We start from the raw sequence: 19,539 nt of genomic DNA, 5'->3' as shown, positions 1-19,539 counted from the left end.
ATATGGCAGGCTTCAGAAATGCAGGCTTTCTCAGTAACCACAGCTGTCAGCTCTGGGATTAGTATTGAGGCTCCAGGGGGAGCACCTCATACCTGAGAATGGCTTCCAGACCTCAATTAGATGTAGAGGCAGCCCAGGAGCCCAAATTAGCCTTTCCAAAGGAAGCTGTGGGTGTAGCCCTATAGCGTTCATAGGCAATTTTACTCCCTCAGGAGTTAATGGTGACTTCTGGAATTAATATAACAAAGGCACTGAGCCCCTTTATCACCTGCCCTAAGTAAGCTTCTGTGAACTTCTGCCCTCCTACCTCCAGGGAGCTTATGCCCTTTTGTGTTTAGCAAGGGCAGCATTCAGCTTTTTGGGCTTCATTAGGCTGGGATGTAGTGTCTCTTGCTCATCTGATTATAGGTAATGGCCAACCGAGCACTTATGTGACAAAATTTTCTGTCTGAAGGGTCCCTAGCTAAAGGTAGTCCTTAAACAGATTGACACTGGATTTAGGGCCTTTGGTAAATGAGCAGGTGTTTTGGGCTTGGGTCAAATGAGGAGTTGCCAAATCATCAGTTCCCAGAGTCCTGGAAAAGTTCCAGACTGCTAGTAAACATATAATGTCACAAACCAGGAAGTGGTATCTGATATCTTGAGTCAAAAAAGATCTCAACAGGCTGAAACACTGACAAGAATCTAATAAGATGAAATTTAATATGGACAAATGGAAAGCCATTATGCTTTGGTTTAAAGAAATCCATTCTGAGACCTTCTGAGTTGAGGGTACTGAAAGCTCTTTGAGACAAGAGTCTGATCTGCCAGTGGAATAAAATGTGAATGTGATTTCAGATGGCACCAAATGTAAGTCTGTTGTTCCGAACAGGAGAATTGATGGTCCCTACTCTACCCAGCCTTTATCAGCCCTCATGTAGAATATTATGTTCAGAATGACATGCTTGTGAAGTTAAAAGATGGAAGTGGGACTTGACAGCACGTTGCCTAGAGAAAATGTCTGGAGCTTCTAATGGACTGACCGACTATAAGCCAAATATGAATCAGTAGCGTGATAACCAAAGATAATCTAGTCTTAGGCAGCATTCAGAGTCAGACCCGTCCTGGTTAGATCCAGTCTGGAATGTTGTGTTGAGTTCTCAACATCACGTTTCAGGGAGGAATGGATAAATTTGAGAGGATTCTGAGAGGGGCAACCAGGATAATGGACAGCATCAAGATTATGCCATGTGAGGTTGAAGAACATCTAATTCGAGGAAGAACAAACTTTGGGGCAGTGAACTAGCTACCCTTAAGTGTTCTAGGGAACAGTGCAGAGAGGCAGGTGTTTGAAGGGCAGTGTGCCATAGTAGGTAAAGTGCTAGAATTGGAGCCTGTGTCTGATGCCATCTCTGACACTTAGGGAGCTGTCTGCCCATGGGCAAGGCACTGAACCTCTGAACCTGTTTCCCCAGCTTTAAAATGGGGGTGGTAATACCCTGTTGTACTACTACTGCCTCTCAGGTTTGTTGCATTGCTCAAATGAGATAAAGCATGTGGCATACCTGAAAGCCCTAAGAAAGGTCCAGTATTCTGTTATTTAGGCTTGATGTAAGGAACAATCTCTTAGAACTATTCCAAAATGGAATGCGATGCTTTAGGAGGTAGTGGGTTCCCTCTCACTAGAGATTTTGAGCAACATTTGGATAGCCATTTGCTGAAGGGCATTTTTAGCCAGTTTTATAGGTCAGACTATCTAGATAGCCCTTGAGGGCCCCTCCAACTTTGTGATTGTGTCATACACCAACCAGCTGCTTCCTTTTTGGTGATTAGTTGGTGAGAAGTCTGTGCAGTAGGACCAGAAGGCTGTTGCTTGTCTTTAGTTCCCGAAGAGGACTATGACACCAGGAAGGTGATGCCATGACATGCTAGTGAATTGTATTTAAGTGAGGGAGGGCTGTGTAAAGTCACCAACCTCACTCTCTCCTCCAGAGCCACCTGAGTCCAGTGGCCACATACAGATCAGGACAAGTGGAGATGGCCTGATGCAGTAGGAGACCTTGGCCTTTTTAAAACTCCGATCTTTCCCAGGTCTATTTGACTGAGGTGCCCATTCACTGAATGAGGCTGTTAGAAATGAAGCAAAGAATGGCCTCTTTTACCTTGCCAAAAAAAAAAAATCCCCAAACAGAATCCTTCTGGGAGGGGAAGACCCTCAGCGTTTCTGACCATCGCTGTTTATGCTTGCTCTAAGCCATTGTAGGTCAAACACTGCCCACGTGAGGCTTGGGGAGGGATCTATTGTTGGCCAGTCAGTGAGAGCCAGAGTGATTTTGGGTTTAAGGCATGGCCCTTAGAAAAGAAATCTGCCCATAAACCTCAAGATATTTCTAGAGGTTTCAGTGATCAAAATTTATTCCTTTGGGTAGAGCACCTGCAGGTTGAGTATGATTCCCTGTGTGGACAGAGGGAGAGGTAGACTTTGGGGGCTGCTCACAAATCCATTTTCCCAAAGTCTTTTGGGGAATGTTAGAAGAGTTTCCACTGAGGAGTCTTAGCCAAAAAATTATATGCCTAAGCCAGTTGTTACTCTGGTAACTAAGTTTCCAACCACAGAATGAATTATTGGAATTCTTCCTCTTCATTAGTAAAGGCATTTCTTCATTATAATAACTAATCAACTTGTCCTCTCCTTTTAGAGTGGATTGACTTAATAAAGCATCAGTTCTCAAAACATGGGCCATGTTCCCCTGGAGGTCCTGGATGCCCTTTTAGGTTGTCCTCTTGGTCAAAACTATTTTCATAATACTAATAAGATGTTATTTGTCTTTTAAAGTACTTCTCTCTTTCCAGAAACATATCTGTGTTGCCAACATGTGGCAGTCAGTCGAATGCAGAAGCAGATATGAGAATTCAACTATTTCCTTTTAAGCCAGACATTTAAGAGATTTGCAAAAATATGTAAAATGATGCCACTTTTCAAACTAAGTCATTTTTGTTTTGGAAAATAGTTTTCTCATAAATGTTATTTATGTCAATTTAATGAATTTTTTGTTTTAAAATGAATTAATGTTTTCAAAATATATTTTTAAATTTCCAATGTAGATAGAACTCACATGAACGAAAGCTGTTTGAGGGTGTCCTCAGTTTGTTAGAGTGGAAAAGGGGGTCCTGAGACTAAAATTTGAGAACAGTATGATGATGTTCCCTTCCAGCTATCTCTGTTGATTTTCTTATGCTTTATTTTTAAATTCCACTGACTGTATTTAGCAGGTGACCTGTGTCTGTGATGTTTCTGCCATTTATTTAACAGGTGATATGTGTCCATGATGTTTCTTCCATTTACCGAGTCCCTCTGTTACTAGAAGAGCAGGGTGTTGTGGATTACTTCCTTCGCAGGCTTGACCTTCCCATTGAGAGGCAACCAAGAAAGATGCTGATGAAGTGGAAGGAAATGGCTGACAGGTAAGTGTCACAAAGAAGGAGTTTGGTCACCCAGTCTTATTTCTGCCTTAGATCCCACAGGGCTGGTATCACTAAAGAGTAATCACTTACCTGCTCCATATCTTTTGAAAAAAGAAATCTAGTGCCTTTGGTTTATGGCTGTTGCTCGTTTTTTCCCCCAGAAACTCATTCATTCAAGCACTTTGTATAATCAAGTGTCTTTGAGATCTTGTTATATGAAGAGCTAGTAACCAGACTTTTTGAATTGTTCTTGTGTTTGGAGCCCTGGGATGTACTTAACAAACATGGAGGATGTATTCCTGACTTCCTATCTTCTTTGAGTTGCTTTTTCAGTAACAGTTAAGGGCTTATATTCATCCATTCATCTGTGACCAGTTAAGGAATTTGCAGTATGGGTTACTGAGATGAAGGTCTTGGAACAAAGCAGAGACTCAACAAAGGGATCAATAGAGAGTTAACCCACAACTAAATGTTTCCCAACTCTGGGGGAGGCTTTGGCAAGCTTGAATTTATTGGAATGGGACACGCCTTTGGGGAAGTCTAGGAGATATTCTTTGAAGAAATGAGTCAGATCAGATCCAAGTTTCTGTTGATAAAAACCTACTCTGGACTTACTCTGGTTACATTTCAAATGTACACACCACTTGATAATTCTGTTGATAGGAACTGGATAACAGTTAGCTCTTTGAGACTTCAGGACCTTTGCTGACATCAGCCTAAGTTTTATTTTCACTGTGAGGATGGTTTTAGGTTTTGGAAATTCACGTTAGAATTCAAAGCAGTTTTTATTTGATTAAGCAGTGTTTTTGGATGATCCTGCCTCCTTCCCTTCCACTCCTCACCCCTCCCAATTACTTGTGTGTAATCTTTCAATTGGACTGTGGAGGATTTTGGCTTCAGGCTGAATGCTGGGGTGGATGAGGTATGGGGGGGGTGGCAGGTAAACTGTGGTAATGGTCACTATGACAAGTTCGCAGCTATTCTTGTTGAAGATCACTAAAAAAGAAACCCAGGGCATCTTTATGAAGTAGGGAAAATAAGAACAATCTAGGCTAAACTAGATGTTGTAACTTCTCTAGGGGCTACTGTTGAGCTAGATTAGAGCTGCATAGCTTGGAAGGCTGAAGACCTAAGTGTATATCTCCCTTCTTCCATTTACTACCTGTGTGACTCTCAATCAGTCACCGACGCTTTCTGGGCTTCAGTTTTCTCTCTGAAACAAGGTGGTTGGAGTAGATGACCTGAGATCCTTTACACTTCCAAACACTATAACCTCTGTTCCTGTGCATGCTTTCCTTTTTCTACCCTGCAGTTATCATTTGAAGTTTGAATTACATCATTCTATGGCTAGGAGAAACAGGGATCCATAGGTATTATCTAGTCAACCTTATTTTATGTTTGAGGAGAAGCTGGGGCTCCAACCCACTTTAGTGTTCCTCCATTTCCCCCCACTGTCTATGCCAAGATGGTGCTCTAAATCATTACCACCACTGAAAAGTCATTTAAACAGCATTCTTAGTGACAGTAAACTATCTTGGGTATAGGCAACCAGCCACAAGCATTTGGTGCCGGAAGCCTCAGACGCTAGAATTAATGACTCCCTGGCAGTCAGAGGGAGGCAGTTACCAGACCTTCGTCAGAGTAGAAGTAGGCAGGATTTGGCCCTTGAGGCTTTGCTAGTCTGTGTTGGTTTGCAAAGATAGACACCTTCTGCATCATAGCTTCGTCCTTTAGAGCACCTGTCTGCCACCTCATTATACTTCACCTCTGGAGAGGTTAAGTGATTTGCTTACGGTCACCCAGGCAGGCAGTGGCAGAGCTAGCATTCAGACTTGTCTTTTGACTCCATATTCAGGGATCTTTTTATTATCAGACTGCCTCTTAGAGCCAGGGCTTTGTCTTAGTAATTTCTAAATTTTGGCTTTATAGCCAAGCCCTTTTCCCAAGATACTGGGCCCCCTGACCTACTTAGTCCCTGAATCTGCTTGGCTCCCTGGATTTGGAGCTCTTTTGAATTTCCTTCTGCACCTGCTGGCTTTGCCCAGACAACTTCCTATTTGCTGCCCATTTTTGGCATACTGAGCACTGTCCACATCTAAGAGCCATCTTCCCCAATGTGCTCTGCAAGACTGCCTTTTGTACTGTTGCTGCCAAGGGGCCCACCAAGGGAGCTCTCACCATCATGACCTCTTCCATGACCCCAGCCATATTGGGTCAGACCTGTTTTCCCTCACCTACCCATGGCATACTGAGCACCATTCGTTTCAGAAAGTACTTATTTTCTGCCTCTTCCTTCCATACACTTGAGTTTAGTGTTGGCTTTTGGACCTGCAGGTATGATCGTTTGCTGGAAACCTGCTCCATTGCTCTGGTTGGCAAATACACCAAGTTCTCAGACTCCTACGCCTCTGTCATTAAAGCCCTGGAACATTCTGCCCTGGCCATCAACCACAAGCTGGAGATAAAGGTGGGTGAGGAGGTTATGGGTGGGAAGGGGAAGGGGGGGACAGACATGGAGAGGCTCTTGGCCTGCAGTATGGAAATGTCTTCCCAGTCAAGGACTCATATCAAAAGTTCCTTAAACTAGTGTCAGAGACATGTGTTTTATTGTGTTATTAAGGAGGACATTTGAAATCTGGGGTGCCAGTAGTAATAGCTTCCACCTTCAAAAAAATTCTTATTTCTGTAGCATTTCCAGTTTACCCTTCTCTTTCCTCACCACCCCCATGTGAGACAGGATCATTGATTTAGAGGAGGAAAGGGACCTTAGAGATCATTTGGTCCAACTCAGTTTTACACACTAGGGCAGTGTGGCCTAGGGAGGTTATATCCCTTACTTACTTGAGGTCATATAGATCAGATACCTTGGTCAGGGCTGGGATTCAGACCTAGCTCCCACGACTCCAGATGCAGGCAGCTCTTTCCTCTTTCAGCAGTTAGAGAAACAGGATGGCTTAGTATTAGGAGTACCAAGCTCCACTACAGGAGGTACTTGGGTTTAAATCCTATCCCGGGTATTGTGTGGCCATGGGCAAGTCATTTAATGTCTCTGAGTCTCAAGTTTACTTATCTGTAAACAACAGATAGTAATACCTATTGTATCAACCTTGCAAGATTGTTGTAAGGGTCAAATTAGAAAGTGTATATAAAGTTTTCAAATCTTAAAGTGTCATTTATTATTGTACCATGCTAGTAGGGTAAATCCATTATTCTCATTGTAAAGTTGAAGATAAAGGGTGGTCATACAGCTGGGAAGTGATGGAACCAAGAGTGGAACCCAGGTCCTCTGACCAGACCAACTCTGGCAGGGAACTCTATGTGCAGGGTGTGTGTTTGTGTGTGTGTGTGTGTGTGTGTGTGTGTGTGTGTGTGTGTGTGTGTGTAGGAGTCTGACCCCATGGATGTTCAGAAGCAGTGGTGGACTTGTGGGTTGCTTGTCTGTTCTTTGCTTGGCTAACCCTTGCTTCTGAGTGATGGTAGAAAACAAAATGGGAGGGGGTTCGTAGAAACTTGCTTCATCATTTTCTTTGGAGCATTGTTCCCTTCTCTGGAAGAACTTTAGGTTTTTGGTTGGCACTGGGCATTCATTCTGCAGCTTGTCATCTTTAGGAAACAGTGAAGGAGAAAGATAAGATAGAGAAGTAATTCTGGGACAGGTCTAGGGGGCAGGAAGTGTCAGGCAACCAGGTATAAGAACCACATGAAAGCACTGATGTGCTGCATCCCCTCTCCCAACTGCTAACATCTTTCAGATAAGAGCTTGTTTCCCCAAAACCCATTTGTCGGCATTGCCATAATGGTCAGATTCCTCTTACCATCCCCCAAGAGTGACAACCAGAGCCCATTATGAGGTGCGGCAGAGAAAAATGACTTTGCTAGGAGCCCAGCGCAGAGGAGGGCCCCTTCGTAGAGCCGGAGCATACCCACTTCACACAGAGCTAGAGTACCAAAAAGATTTGTGCCCGTGCCTAGGTAGGCAGCGGAGGGAGAGCTGACCTTTGTGAAGGAGACATTGTCACGTGAACGGCTTCTCTGCAGAGCTTCTCAGCTCCCATGCTGACAGCTCTCAGATCTACAGATCTTGCCGTAACCCCTCTGTCACCCTCTAGTCTTGCATACCCAGCTGCCTTTCATACATCTTGATCTGAACGTCCAGTAGACATCAAAACTGGATGTGTCCAAAACTGAACTCCTCTTTTCTCCCCTAAACCCTCCCTACCTCCTAACTTCCTAATCACTGTAACCCCAGTCCCCTCAGACTCATGACCTAGGAGTCATCCTGGACCCCTCACTATCTCTCACCCCACATTTCTGGGCTGTTAACCAAAACCTGTCGGTTTCACTTTTGCAACATTTCTTGAATTCTCCCCCTTCTCTCCTCTAGCACTGCCACTGCCCTAGAGCAGGCCCTCATCCCCTCATGTCTGCATTATTACAGTATTATTCCTGACTATTACAATAGCTGCTGGTGGGTCTGCATGCCTCAAGTCTCTCCCCACTCCAGTCCATCCTCCATTTGGTCACTAAAGTGATGGATCTGACCATGTCATCCCTCCCTCCCATCCCCCCAACTCCATGCCTCCACTCAGTAAACTCCAGTGACTTCCTTTTGCCTGTTGGATCAAATACAAAACATTCTTTTTGACATTCAGAGCCCTTTGTAATCTAACCTCCCTTTCCAATCTTTTCATACCTTATGCCACCCCCATTCCCCCACCCCCATACTCTTCAGTCCAGTGACATGGACTCCTAGCTGTTCCTCAGATAAGACACTCCATCTCTCTTGTTCCAGGCATTTATTTTCTCTGCTGTCCTCCATGTCCTGTGTGCTTTTCTTCCTGTGCTCTAACTACTGACCTCTCCCTGGCTTCCAGTTAAAATTCCATCTTCTAAAGGAAGCCTTCACTAGCCCTTTTAATTTTTCTTTATCCTCTACCTGGTTTCTTCATGTTTGCTTGTCGTTCTTAACCCCCCCCCCCCCCAATTAGATTGTGAGTTTGTTGAGCACAGACACTGTCTTTTGCCTCTTTTGTATCCCTAGTGCTTAAAACAGTCCCTGCTACATCGTAGGCTCTTAATAAATGTTTGATGACAGCCTAACTTCCTTGGCCAGCTCCTGTTATTTAGTACTCTGTTAATTCCGGCTAGCATAGGTGAATCTCAGATTAGGGGTATGTTCAGGCTTGGAGGACACAACTTCTGATTGTGTTAGGAAGGAGAAAATAGGAAATAAAAATCATGACAAAGCCAAACCACTGGTTCCATGTGTCTGCTTTTAAAAAAAAATTTCTCCCTTTTCTGGCTTTCCCTAGTATATAGATTCAGCTGACTTGGAACCAAGTACTTTACAAGAAGAACCTGTCCGATATCATGAAGCTTGGCAGAAACTCTGTAGTGCCAAGTAAGGAGTACTTTGTGCCTTGGGTTTGAAGAAGAGCTGGTCCTAGGCAGTGCCTAGTCAGAGCCTTCGCATGTTGGGGGTGGGGGAAGGGAAGGGCTACTGTCTGCTTTCCTGATGTCTCCTGATAAGACGAAGAGGAGTTTGACATGGAATAACCGATATGTGAGAGGCTTCGCAGCATCACAGTAGGCAGCACACAGATTCAGAGATGAAGAAGCCAGTTAAACAGAGCTTCGCAAATCCTGGGTTCTTTTTTGTCCATTTGCCCCAGCGAGGTTCCCTTAGAAACTTATCGGGGCTGAGCCGGAAGGGCCTCGGTCTCATCCAAATGCTCCCTTTTACAGAGAATGCCAAATGACTGGCTTGAAGTCACACTGCTTGTGCAAGGGGCAGGCCGAGCCTAGAGTCAAACCTGGGCTTCTGGCTCCAAGGCCAACGAGTACCCTTTCCCACTCACCGTGTGCCACACTGGTGCACTTGTCAGACAGTATGCTTTTTAAAACCCCAGAAACAAAATACACCGGTATTCTAGTGTCTCCATTGGGGTTCCTAGAATGTTAAACCTGTGGAAAAAGGAGGTAAGTAAGGGGAGCCTATCTATGCGCTTGTTTTGTTTTATGCAGTGGAGTACTGGTTCCAGGGGGATTTGGTGTTCGAGGAACAGAAGGGAAAATTCAAGCCATCTCTTGGGCACGGAAACAGAAAAAGCCTTTCTTAGGTAAGAGTTTCAAAAATTGATGTAGGATTCACCTGGAGCAGGCAAGGGGCTGGAGAGGTGCCCATTGGGAGCCCATTGATAAAGCATGGGTTTTTATTAACAATCACACAAGTGCCCTCATTCCTGTAGCACAGCTAGAAGGAACCCTCATTTCTGCTTGGGAGAAATCCAAACTCCCTCTTAGAATAGAATTTCTCAGCTTGAGACCTACCTTTTCTCCCCAAGGGAGGGGTATGTGGGTTTTAGGAGAGCCTGGGGAGAGGGAAATATCAACTGAAAGCTCCCTCCTCTTCCCCTCTCCCAAATAAATGCGGTTGTTTTACAATGCTCAGGAGACCTAGCGTATTATCTGCTCCTAAATGGAGATATAAATTGCCTCTAATTGCAGGGCTTCTTAGTGCATTGAGTTGTAGTAATTTTCAATTTGATTAGTTGCAAATGGGAAGCTTAATGAAAGGAAGGAAACTTGAATTTCTAAAACCCTTTATGGCAAGAACACCGCTTGTGTTTCAAGTCTTGAAGTTCCAGCTTGACACAGCCAGCCAGAAATGTTCTCTCGCATGCTCTCTGTGCCCCAGGTTTGGTTTTTAAATAAGGCCTGACGTCAGTCACGTAGGCTAACAACGCTTGTTTGACAAAGAAAATTGTGATTTTCTATGGGATCATGACCCCCAGGGTGGGACTGCCCCCAGAGAGCCCAGCTTCCACAGGTAGCCTTTACTGACTATATTTATGGTCTTTTCTCCTTTGTCCTGTGGAAGGTGTGTGCTTAGGAATGCAGCTGGCAGTGGTTGAATTTTCACGAAGCGTTCTGGGTTGGCAAGGTATGGCTAAAACCCTTCTTGCTTTCTTAACAATTCACTGGGATCGAGGCAGCCTGTCCGCCAGATTTGGAGTAACTGTTCTCACCAGAGCACTCTGTGCTCTGATAGTCACAATCGAGTACAGATTTATTGAGCTCCCTGTCTGTGTGCTCTGGGGTAAGCACCTGAGTAGTTATAGAAGGAGTAATTCCTATTTTGGGGGAGACATTGACTTACAAGACAGCCACCCCATGAGGTGATAGAGGTTGTGTCTCATCCTCATTTATAGATGGGAAAACAGGCCGAGAGCTAGCAAGCAACTTCTCCCAGGTCATACAGCTAGTAAGACATGTCAGACCCATCGCTGTCACAGAGTTTAAGCTGTCCAAGAGACATTACAAAGTTGCTTTATCATCGCAGTGGTCCTGGTTTTCCTTCTACATGTCTTAGATTTCAGGAGATAGTCATAGATTTGAGAAAAACGAGATAGATGTTATTCTCTTTTGTTAATGGTAGCTGAAAGTAATAGCTAACACTCATGTAGTACTTTATGTGCATGTATATATGTAATATGGGTGTGTAAACAGTCACATCTGGAGATAAACCATTTGTCGAGATGTAGTTACATTTGGTCCTCACTGCCACTCTGGGAGGTTTAGGCACCTTTATTGTCCTCATTTGATAGATTCAGAAACAGGATCAAATAGAATTTCTCTGAACTAGTCCTCTCTGCTCTTGTTGAGAGCAGGGAAAAGACTCCTAGCTACAGAATAAGAGCTCCAGTAATGAGCTGCTTGCCACTGTTTCTTTTCCTAAAAGAAGGATTTTGGTTTTCACAGATGCCAATTCAACAGAGTTTGACCCTAAGACGAGTCACCCTGTGGTAAGCTTCTTTCCCCTGACCCCTGTTTGACTGGGGTTCTTTTATAAGTGAACTGGGAATGCCAAGCAAGCCCTTGTCCTCATCTCACGCTCTTTGGCTCTTTGGCTGGATTGAGGCTGAGAGAGATGCCCCTGGTCCTTTCACTGTATGGAATAAATTTTCTATTATCCAAAAAGATACAGGCAGGGTAAGATAGTCGATAGCTAAACTCTTCCATATTAGTTTGAGAATCAGTTTTGGTGACTAGTCAAATCATCTCCTCCACTAACGTGCTCTGACATCAGAGCTGCGTTCCTATCTGTGACTGTAAGCTGCTAGGAAGGAAAGGATGAAAATAGCTGCCAAATCCATGGCCATGTGTCCTCTGTGTTCTCAAGGATACTGTGTTGCCTAATTTCCAGGTCATTGACATGCCAGAACACAATCCTGGACAAATGGGTGGCACCATGAGACTTGGCAAGAGGAGGACCCTCTTCCAAACGAAGAACTCAATCATGAGTAAGAAGTCCTTTTGACTTGACCATTCAGCTTGAGGCAAGCTGAGCTAGTGCTGAGGGGCCTCGAGGCTGAAAAGATGCCTAAACAGATCTGCCACTTTTCTGGTGTGATTTGTTCTTGCAGAGACTTGGTTCTAAGAGGGAGTGGACTTGTTCTTTGTAGCAGGAGAGTAAGGCAGAACTATGGCTGGAAACTTTGGAGGCAGATTTTGGTTCAATATAATTTCCCTCACAACAGATTGTATTCCAAAATGAAGTGGAATTCTTTCTGAGTTGTTGAATGTGAGGCTAGAACACCACTTGATTTGGAGGAGAGGCTAGTTAATGCTTTGGATGGGGTTTGGACTGGGTCCACCCAGCCAGTCTAGTCTAATGTCCTGTCTGCCATGTTCAGCCTAGAGAAGTAATGCATTAACATTCTTGGACTTAACAGTTTCCTGTTGTTGTCTTGATATTTATACAGCTCAGGAAAGTGACTCATACCGATGAAGGGTGGTGTGTCCTCTATGAACATAACCTGCCTACCTCAGTTTCTTTCAGGCTCTGGACAGATGAGTAAATGGGCACGTCCCACTTAACATCACTGGGTTCTCTGTTGGCAAAACAGCTTTAATAAGATAGAATGCCTATCAGCATTGACATAGAACAGATGCCTGTGTACTGGCCTTGGGGGCACCCCCCCAAAGCAAGGTGTTTCATGTTTTAATGTTTGAGGAACGAGTTGTTTCTGTTGCCTTTTCCCTGTGAGTGGTCTGAAGCTGGAAGTCATGAAGTCTTGGGAGTAGCTCTTGTGCTGTTAGTAATAAGAGAGCCCTAGAAGGGTATGTGTGTTCATGGAGACCCAGATGCTGAGCTAGGAAGGGGGCTGTAAATAAATTGATTCTGGGAATTGAGGCTCTTAAAGGAGAGTGTGAAACGATGGCCTGTACTCTGCTCCCTTTCTAGGAAAGCTGTACGGGGATCCCGATTACTTGGAGGAAAGACACCGGCACAGGTTTGAGGTACGAACTGCTGGGGCTTCTGCAGCCTCCTTTCTGTCTTCCTAGAAGAACAAGGTCGTTGAAAAAGCATTCTGTACCCCCAGGTGAATCCAGTCTTAAAGAAGTGTTTGGAAGAACAAGGCTTGAAGTTTGTGGGCCAAGATGTTGAAGGAGAGAGAATGGAGATTGTGGAGCTGGACGGTAAGGACTTGGGGTAATAGGATTAATGCAGGTCCATAAGTTTTCAGATTCAACAAATATTTTTATTTTTGGTGGGGGGAAGGCAGGGCAATTGTGTGCCCAAGGTCACACAGCCAGTAAGTGTGTCAAGTGTCTGAGGTTGGATTTGAACTCAGGTCCTCGTGACTCCAGGGCAGGCGCTCTATTGGGTGCCATCTAGCTGCCCCAACAAAAATATTTTTAAAAAAATTAAACAGGTTTGGTTTTTATTATCATAAAACTGGTGAATTCATCTGTGTAGGGAGCTCCCAGTTAGTTCCTTTAACCAGTGCAGATTGGCACCTTCTCTGTAATCTTAGGTGCCAGGAGGGTCCCACAGGTAGTGAATGCCAAAGGGCTGGACTGGAACCTAGGTAGGGCTTTGTGACTCCTAGCTTGGATCTCTGTTCACTAGAAGTATGGACTCCCTGCCACATATATAAACTAATCTAAAAATTATCAACAAAAATAATCAGACAGAAGAATAAGGAGAAAAATCTTCCGTAGACTCCTTAGCGTTTAACAGGGTAGAACTAAAGATGAAGAGAGTTGGTACAATAGGCAAAAATGCTTTTGTTCTGTACCCCTTCTAAGGCTGTGTGAAGTTCTGCTCTGGCAGTTATTTTTCAGTATTTCAACCCCTAGCCCTGGGAAGGGCAAGGCAGGAGATTAAGAGCAGGGCTGTTGGTGACTCTCCGAATCTCTTACACTTCCTCTTAGAACAGTGTCAAAGTCCTTGTGGAGAGTACAGTATTCGAAGTCTGAAGTCCTTAAGATTCCATCCAGGTCCAAATGGAGATTAAACTTGGCCAGAGGGTGTAGAGGGAGGTTGACCTTTTATTCACTTTTCCCTAGGCTTGAGATGTGGGTTATTAATTCATTTAAAAAAACATGCAAAGCACTGTACTCGGAACTGAAGATGCGATATAATACATATGCACAACAAGACAAGGAGTAGAATGATCTAGAAAAATGCTGTAAGGGAGTTTAATGAGGGAAAGAAAACTTTCAGTTGTTTAGGGGGAGTAGCCTTGAAGGAAAAGAGTTCAGGTACTGATGAGGAAGGGATCATTTCAGGCATTGTCAGGGGTTGGGTGGGGTGGGACAGAATTTGATGGGAGAACAAGATCAAAAAACAGTTTGGCTGAAATGGGAAAGGTAGAGGAAGGGTTGTTCAGTCATTTTTCAGTTGTGTCCAACTCTTCGTGACCCCATTTGGGGTTTTCTTGGCAAAGATCCTGGAGTGGTTTGCTATTTCCTTCTCCAGCTCATTTTACAGATGAGGAAACTGAGGCAAACATGGTTGTGACTTGCCCAGGGTCACACAGTGTCTGAGGCCACATTTGAACTCAGGGAGATGAGTTCCTGATTCCAGGCCCAGTGGTCTATCCACTGCATCACCTAGCTGCCCTAGAGGAAGGGAATAAGCATTTAAGCTTACTGTGTGCCAGACACTGCTAAGTGCTTTACAAATATTATCTTATTTGATCTTTATAACTTAGCCTTTGAGGTAGGTGCTATTATCCAAATTTTATATTTGAGTAAACTGTTTTCAGACAAGTGACTTCGCTATGGTCATTCAGCTAGTTAAGTGTCTGAGGCTAGATTTGAACCCAAGTCTTCTGACTCCAGGCCTGGCACTCCACCCACTATGCCACTGATCTTAATATATAGTGGTTCTACATTTCAGTGAGGAGTAGAATAAAATAAAGTTGGAAAGATATTTTGGAGGAGATGTGGAAGGCTTTAAATGTCAGCCTGAGGAGTTGGATGATTTTTTTCCAAGTATTCTTATTACCTTTGGATGTTTCAATGACATTCTTTTATTTCTTCTTTTTTTTTGGCAACACTTTTGGTGCTCCCAAAGAAATAAAAAGGGAAAAAATCCTGTAACAAACAGTCAAACAAAACACATTTACACATTTGTCATGTCCAAGATACTTGTCTTGTTCTATACCTTAGGTCCATCAAGCATCCCTTGAGGTGGGTAGTGTTTTGTCACTGGTTCCCTTGAGTCATAGCTGGTTAGTGTATCGATCCGAGTTCTCAACTTCTTCCAAATTGTATCATTACTGTATAAATTATTCTGGTTCTCATTTCACTCTGCATCAATTCATACAAGTCTCACTTGGAGGATTATTGAGGATGGGCTGGAAAGGGAAGAGACTTGAGTTAGGGATACCAGTTAGGAGGCATTTGTGATAGCCCAGGTTTCCAGCTGGTGAATGTGAGCACACAGGCGGTGGGAGTCAAGAGGACACCTATGCACAAGAGTGTGGGAGGAGAATCAGCAAGACATGGTAATTCATTGGACAAATGTTCATAATATAAGTTACTCCTTTTTAATTTGTTTTTCAGATCATCCATTTTTTGTTGGCGTTCAGTATCACCCCGAATTCTTGTCCAGACCAATCAAGCCATCTCCCCCTTACTTTGGCCTCTTGTTGGCCTCAGCTGGAAGGCTCACCCATTATCTCCAGAAGGGCTGCAGACTCTCTCCTAGGTGCGAAGTCCTCCTTGCTTGTCTTTGGTGCCTTGTAGTTGGTTGCTGATGAGCTTAGAAGGCAAGCCAAAGAGAACCCTCGATTCCATGGGTGCCTTACTAATTTTGTGTATAGGTTTTTCCTTCTATGATCTGGATTTTTTCCTATCCAAGGTTTGTTATTCTTTGATAAAGCACTTTTCTCTTTGACTTGGTTGTCTCTCCTGTACTCCATGGTATCCCAGCTTTGTGGAGCAAGTAGGCCCGGAGCACCTCGCTCTCCATACTTGGGAGGGATTTATTGCTGCAAGGAGCCTAAATATAAAGATCTTCATGTATCTATCTCATTGTTAGAGATGGAAACTTCAGGCCCAGAAAGGCTATGGCTTGACTGCAGTTGCACAGCTATCAAGTGGCAAAGATCGTTCTGAGTTATCAGCTGGGCAACAACAGAACAGCTGTAGTTTTTTGGGGAGCGCAGGGTTACCATACCTGTCATGTCTTCTCTGATGCTATTGCTGCCCCCATAGCCAAAAGGCAAGTGCCTTAGACAGCAAAGAAACGTAGAGGTAGAGGTATGAGGTCTGTCCTGGTGTAGGCTTCTTGAGCAGAGAGCGACCATGAACAAGCGAGGTAAGGTGTGGCCTTTGTAGGAGATGTTTAATGGAATTCTCTGGATTCTGCAGGGACACCTACAGTGACCGGAGTGGGAGCAGCTCCCCTGACTCTGAAATCACCGAGTTGAAGTTCCCATCGATAAATCATGACTGATGCCTGGTAATGTCCTGCAGCAATGTTGGTTTGCTTAGTTGGGTTTGTATGAAGACCTGATGCACAGGACAGTGCTGAGCACCACGTGGGTGGGATGGCCTTGCTTCTGGCACTAGGAATCACAGTCCCACCACCTCATCTTTTCCAGTACAGAAGTTAGGAAGTCATTGAGGTAGGACATGTGCCTCAGTAGAGATGTGCCTCTCCATACACATAACACATGTGGCATGCATCACAGAAGCTCGGTGCGAGGATGTCGGGCATTTCCTTATTGACTTTGTCTCCCTCTTGTCAGCAGACAGGTGCTCATGATTACCAAACCTGTCTCCCATGGTAGCCCTGTGAGAAAGGTGGTTCCAAGTATCATTATCTCCATTTTGCAGATGAGGAAACTAAGGTGTGGAGAGATGAAATCTTTGCTCAGAGTCATACAGCTAGGAAGTGGCAGAGCCTGGATTTGAACTTAGATCGTCACACTGCAAGAGTCAGCAAACTATAGCCCATGGGCTAAGAATGACTTTTATATTTTGAGTCAAGTTTTATTATATTTTCAAATGTAAAAATCATTCTCATCTCTCAGCTGTACAAAACCTCACTGTGATCCAGGGCTATAGTTTGTTGACCCTGGTTTAGGAGATTGGAACTCTTGAGGCCTCACTACCTAACTCAAGTAACTTTTAACTTGGAGTCTTCCAAGGCTCTCTGGTGGGGACATAATTGACCTACTAATAATAGTCTGACATCCTTGGAAGAAAGCGTCTGTATCTGTTGAGTTGTAAGCTGCTGTAACCATGGTTTTGTGTAGGACATAAACATCCTTCAGTCTTAAGTGGGGTGTCGGGTGGTCAGAGAAGCCATTGGTGGTCAATAAAAAGTGCTGGACCTGGGGTGGACATCTGGGAACTTCTATTCATTTATGCTTAGGATGAGTAACCAGCAATCTTGTGTGTACATGTGGTAACAACAGATGGTGATACCAGTCATGCAAAGGGAATCTAGATTTAAAATTGTGATTCCTTGGCCAGAGGGCCCATGTAAGTAGGCTTTACTTTGGCCAGAGCTGCTTATAGGTTCTCATTGTGGTGAGTGGAGGGTGTATTTATTGGTCTAGCTTCTCTGAATTCTGGCACCTTCTGCTTTGCTTTGCCTATTTCTCAAGTACAGAGGTAGATAGTTTGCTATCTAGAGGATTGATACTACAGTTGGAAACTTGATAGAACCATAAAATATTAGAACTAGAAGAGGACCTTGGAGAACATCTTGTTCAGTGTCTTCATTTTACAGAAAAGGAAACTAAGGCCCAGGGAGAACTTTTCACGTGTGTATTTTCAATACACACCAGAGGCTGTTTGCATGGGGCAATAGGGTAGGGGTGGTAAAGCTACCTTGGAGACTTGTAGTAGCTTCAGGACATACAGACTTGTCTTCTAGGGAGGAATAACGTAACTGAAGCAATTTGGGCTCCCTGATGAAAGGGTACCTCATTAAGCGGTGAACTCACTGATCCTGAATGTGTTTAAGCATCTGTTAGATGACGTTCTGTCAGGGATGCTCTGCTGTCTCTCATGGTAGCCCTGTGAGAAAGGTAGTTCCAAGTATCATTATCTCCATCTTACAGATGAGGAAGCTAAGGTTCCCAGAGGTTCCCGGCTCACGCTCTTTAGTCTTTGTGGAGCTCTAGGGCCTGAATTCAGATTTGTTACTAATAGTTTTTTGGGAGAGGATGCCACAGGGGAAGAAGTGTAAAATGTCTTTCTCTTTGTCCAGGGACAACTCTGCCACGGGAGCCATTGGACTTGGATGGAGTTTACAGCCTTGAATTCACTCTCAGCATTTGTTTTTTAATTAAAATTATTTTATTATGGGGGAAAAACCATTTTCCAAACTTTGTCACTTATTGCATGTCCCATCATGTAGACTTGGATGTTCCCCTCCTCTCCCTTCTATAATGCACTGTCCCATTCCCAGGCCCTAATTAGTATGTTGGGGTTCCTAGGGAGAAAACAGAAGGAAAGTTTCAGAGGCACTGGGTGGCAGGGATGGCTTAGGTAGCCTTTTGTTTGAAAAAGTACTATTTCTTTCTCCTCCTGCCACTGATGGAGATGCTGGTAAGTCCTGCGTGCCCAGCCCTCTAGTCTTCAGGTGGCAATGGCCACAGGGCCACTTGAAAGCTATGCTTTATGATATAGTTTAGGTGACTTGAGACTGTCTCATACCACCAAGGGAGAAGAAATCCAAGGAAGATCTGCCCTGAGCTGGGATGGGGATCAGCCCCGCCTGGGCCTAATGTACTTGGTGTGAAATCATGTGAAATGCCATTAACCCCAAAGCCTTGGAATGCCTGTTCCAACCTGCCTCCAAGACCAAGGGGAGTCCTCCTTGCATCAAGGAGTGGCTTTTACAAGGAACACAGAACTGCCTCTCAGGCCCTTGGAGGAGGGTGACAAGCTTTGCCTTTTAAAAAAAAAAAGTGGGGGGAGCTCTTCCTAAATGGTGTTGATGCAAGTGTAAGATGCTATTTTCTTATGTGTTGTAACTAGGGATGGAGCTGCTTTCCCATAGTCCTCTAGCCAGACTTCATGTATTTGGTCAATGGAATAAAAACAAAACTACCCAGTTCTTGTCTTGTGTCGTCGATGGCGGTTTTACTTCACCTGACAAAGTATCTGTGCATGACCATGAGCCACCATGTGTCAGTGCAGCTGCAAAGGCATTTCACACTGGATTCTTCATGAAAGAACAGGTGACTGAATATATGTGGCTGACCAGATAGAAGACACTTGGAAGGAACAGAGGGTTCTATGTTCTGCTCGGTCCCACTGGATAGAACTAAGAACAATGGGTGAATATTGCAAAGAGGCAGACTTTAGCTCCAAAAACTCTTTAATTAAAAACTCATTTATATTAAGCTCCTGCTAAGGCACAGAAGAGTGAAGTAGCCTCCCCTCTCAACAAGCTCACATTCTTTTCAGTGAGACAGCACCTAGACAAAGTATACATAGAATGGGGTGGGGAGGGAAGAATCAGGAAAGGCTTCCTGGAAAAGGCAGCACTGTAGCCCAGCCTTGAGGGAAACCAAGGCTTCTAAGAGGCAAAGGTGTTCAGGGAGGGCATATCAGCATGGTGGACAGACAGTTGGTGCAGATACAGAGAAAGGTAGAATGGCATCTGAGGACCCCAGTAGGTAAAGGCGAGTGGAATGGATAAGGCTGGACAGATAGGTTGGAGCCACGTTGTGAAGGGCTCTAAGTGTAATATGTAAAAGGAACAGGGAGTCACTGAGCAGGAGTGTCATGGTGAGATCTGTGCTTTAGGAAAATCACTTGGGCAGCTGAGTAGAG

General features: G+C 44.3%; 1 protein-coding gene across 1 annotated transcript in view; it reads left to right on the top strand.

Annotated features, from left to right (window-relative positions):
* The window catches only part of CTPS1 (CTP synthase 1), a 37,090-nt gene extending 18,276 nt beyond the window's left edge, over positions 1-18,814 (top strand). Inside the window, exons 8-19 of the mRNA XM_036747423.1 lie at positions 3,293-3,444; positions 5,779-5,911; positions 8,757-8,845; positions 9,469-9,563; positions 10,325-10,387; positions 11,206-11,249; positions 11,651-11,747; positions 12,692-12,747; positions 12,831-12,927; positions 15,304-15,448; positions 16,114-16,204; positions 17,966-18,814. Coding sequence (XP_036603318.1) covers positions 3,293-3,444; positions 5,779-5,911; positions 8,757-8,845; positions 9,469-9,563; positions 10,325-10,387; positions 11,206-11,249; positions 11,651-11,747; positions 12,692-12,747; positions 12,831-12,927; positions 15,304-15,448; positions 16,114-16,198 — 1,056 coding nt within the window. The 3' untranslated portion in view covers positions 16,199-16,204; positions 17,966-18,814. The remainder of the gene's footprint in view (positions 1-3,292; positions 3,445-5,778; positions 5,912-8,756; positions 8,846-9,468; positions 9,564-10,324; positions 10,388-11,205; positions 11,250-11,650; positions 11,748-12,691; positions 12,748-12,830; positions 12,928-15,303; positions 15,449-16,113; positions 16,205-17,965) is intronic.
* The last annotated feature ends 725 nt before the right edge of the window (positions 18,815-19,539 follow it).

Source organism: Trichosurus vulpecula, chromosome 2 (assembly GCF_011100635.1).
Source record: "Trichosurus vulpecula isolate mTriVul1 chromosome 2, mTriVul1.pri, whole genome shotgun sequence".
Taxonomy (NCBI): domain Eukaryota; kingdom Metazoa; phylum Chordata; class Mammalia; order Diprotodontia; family Phalangeridae; genus Trichosurus; species Trichosurus vulpecula.
The sequence above is the reverse complement of the archived record's forward strand: the minus strand, read 5'-3'. Positions and strand labels throughout refer to the sequence as shown.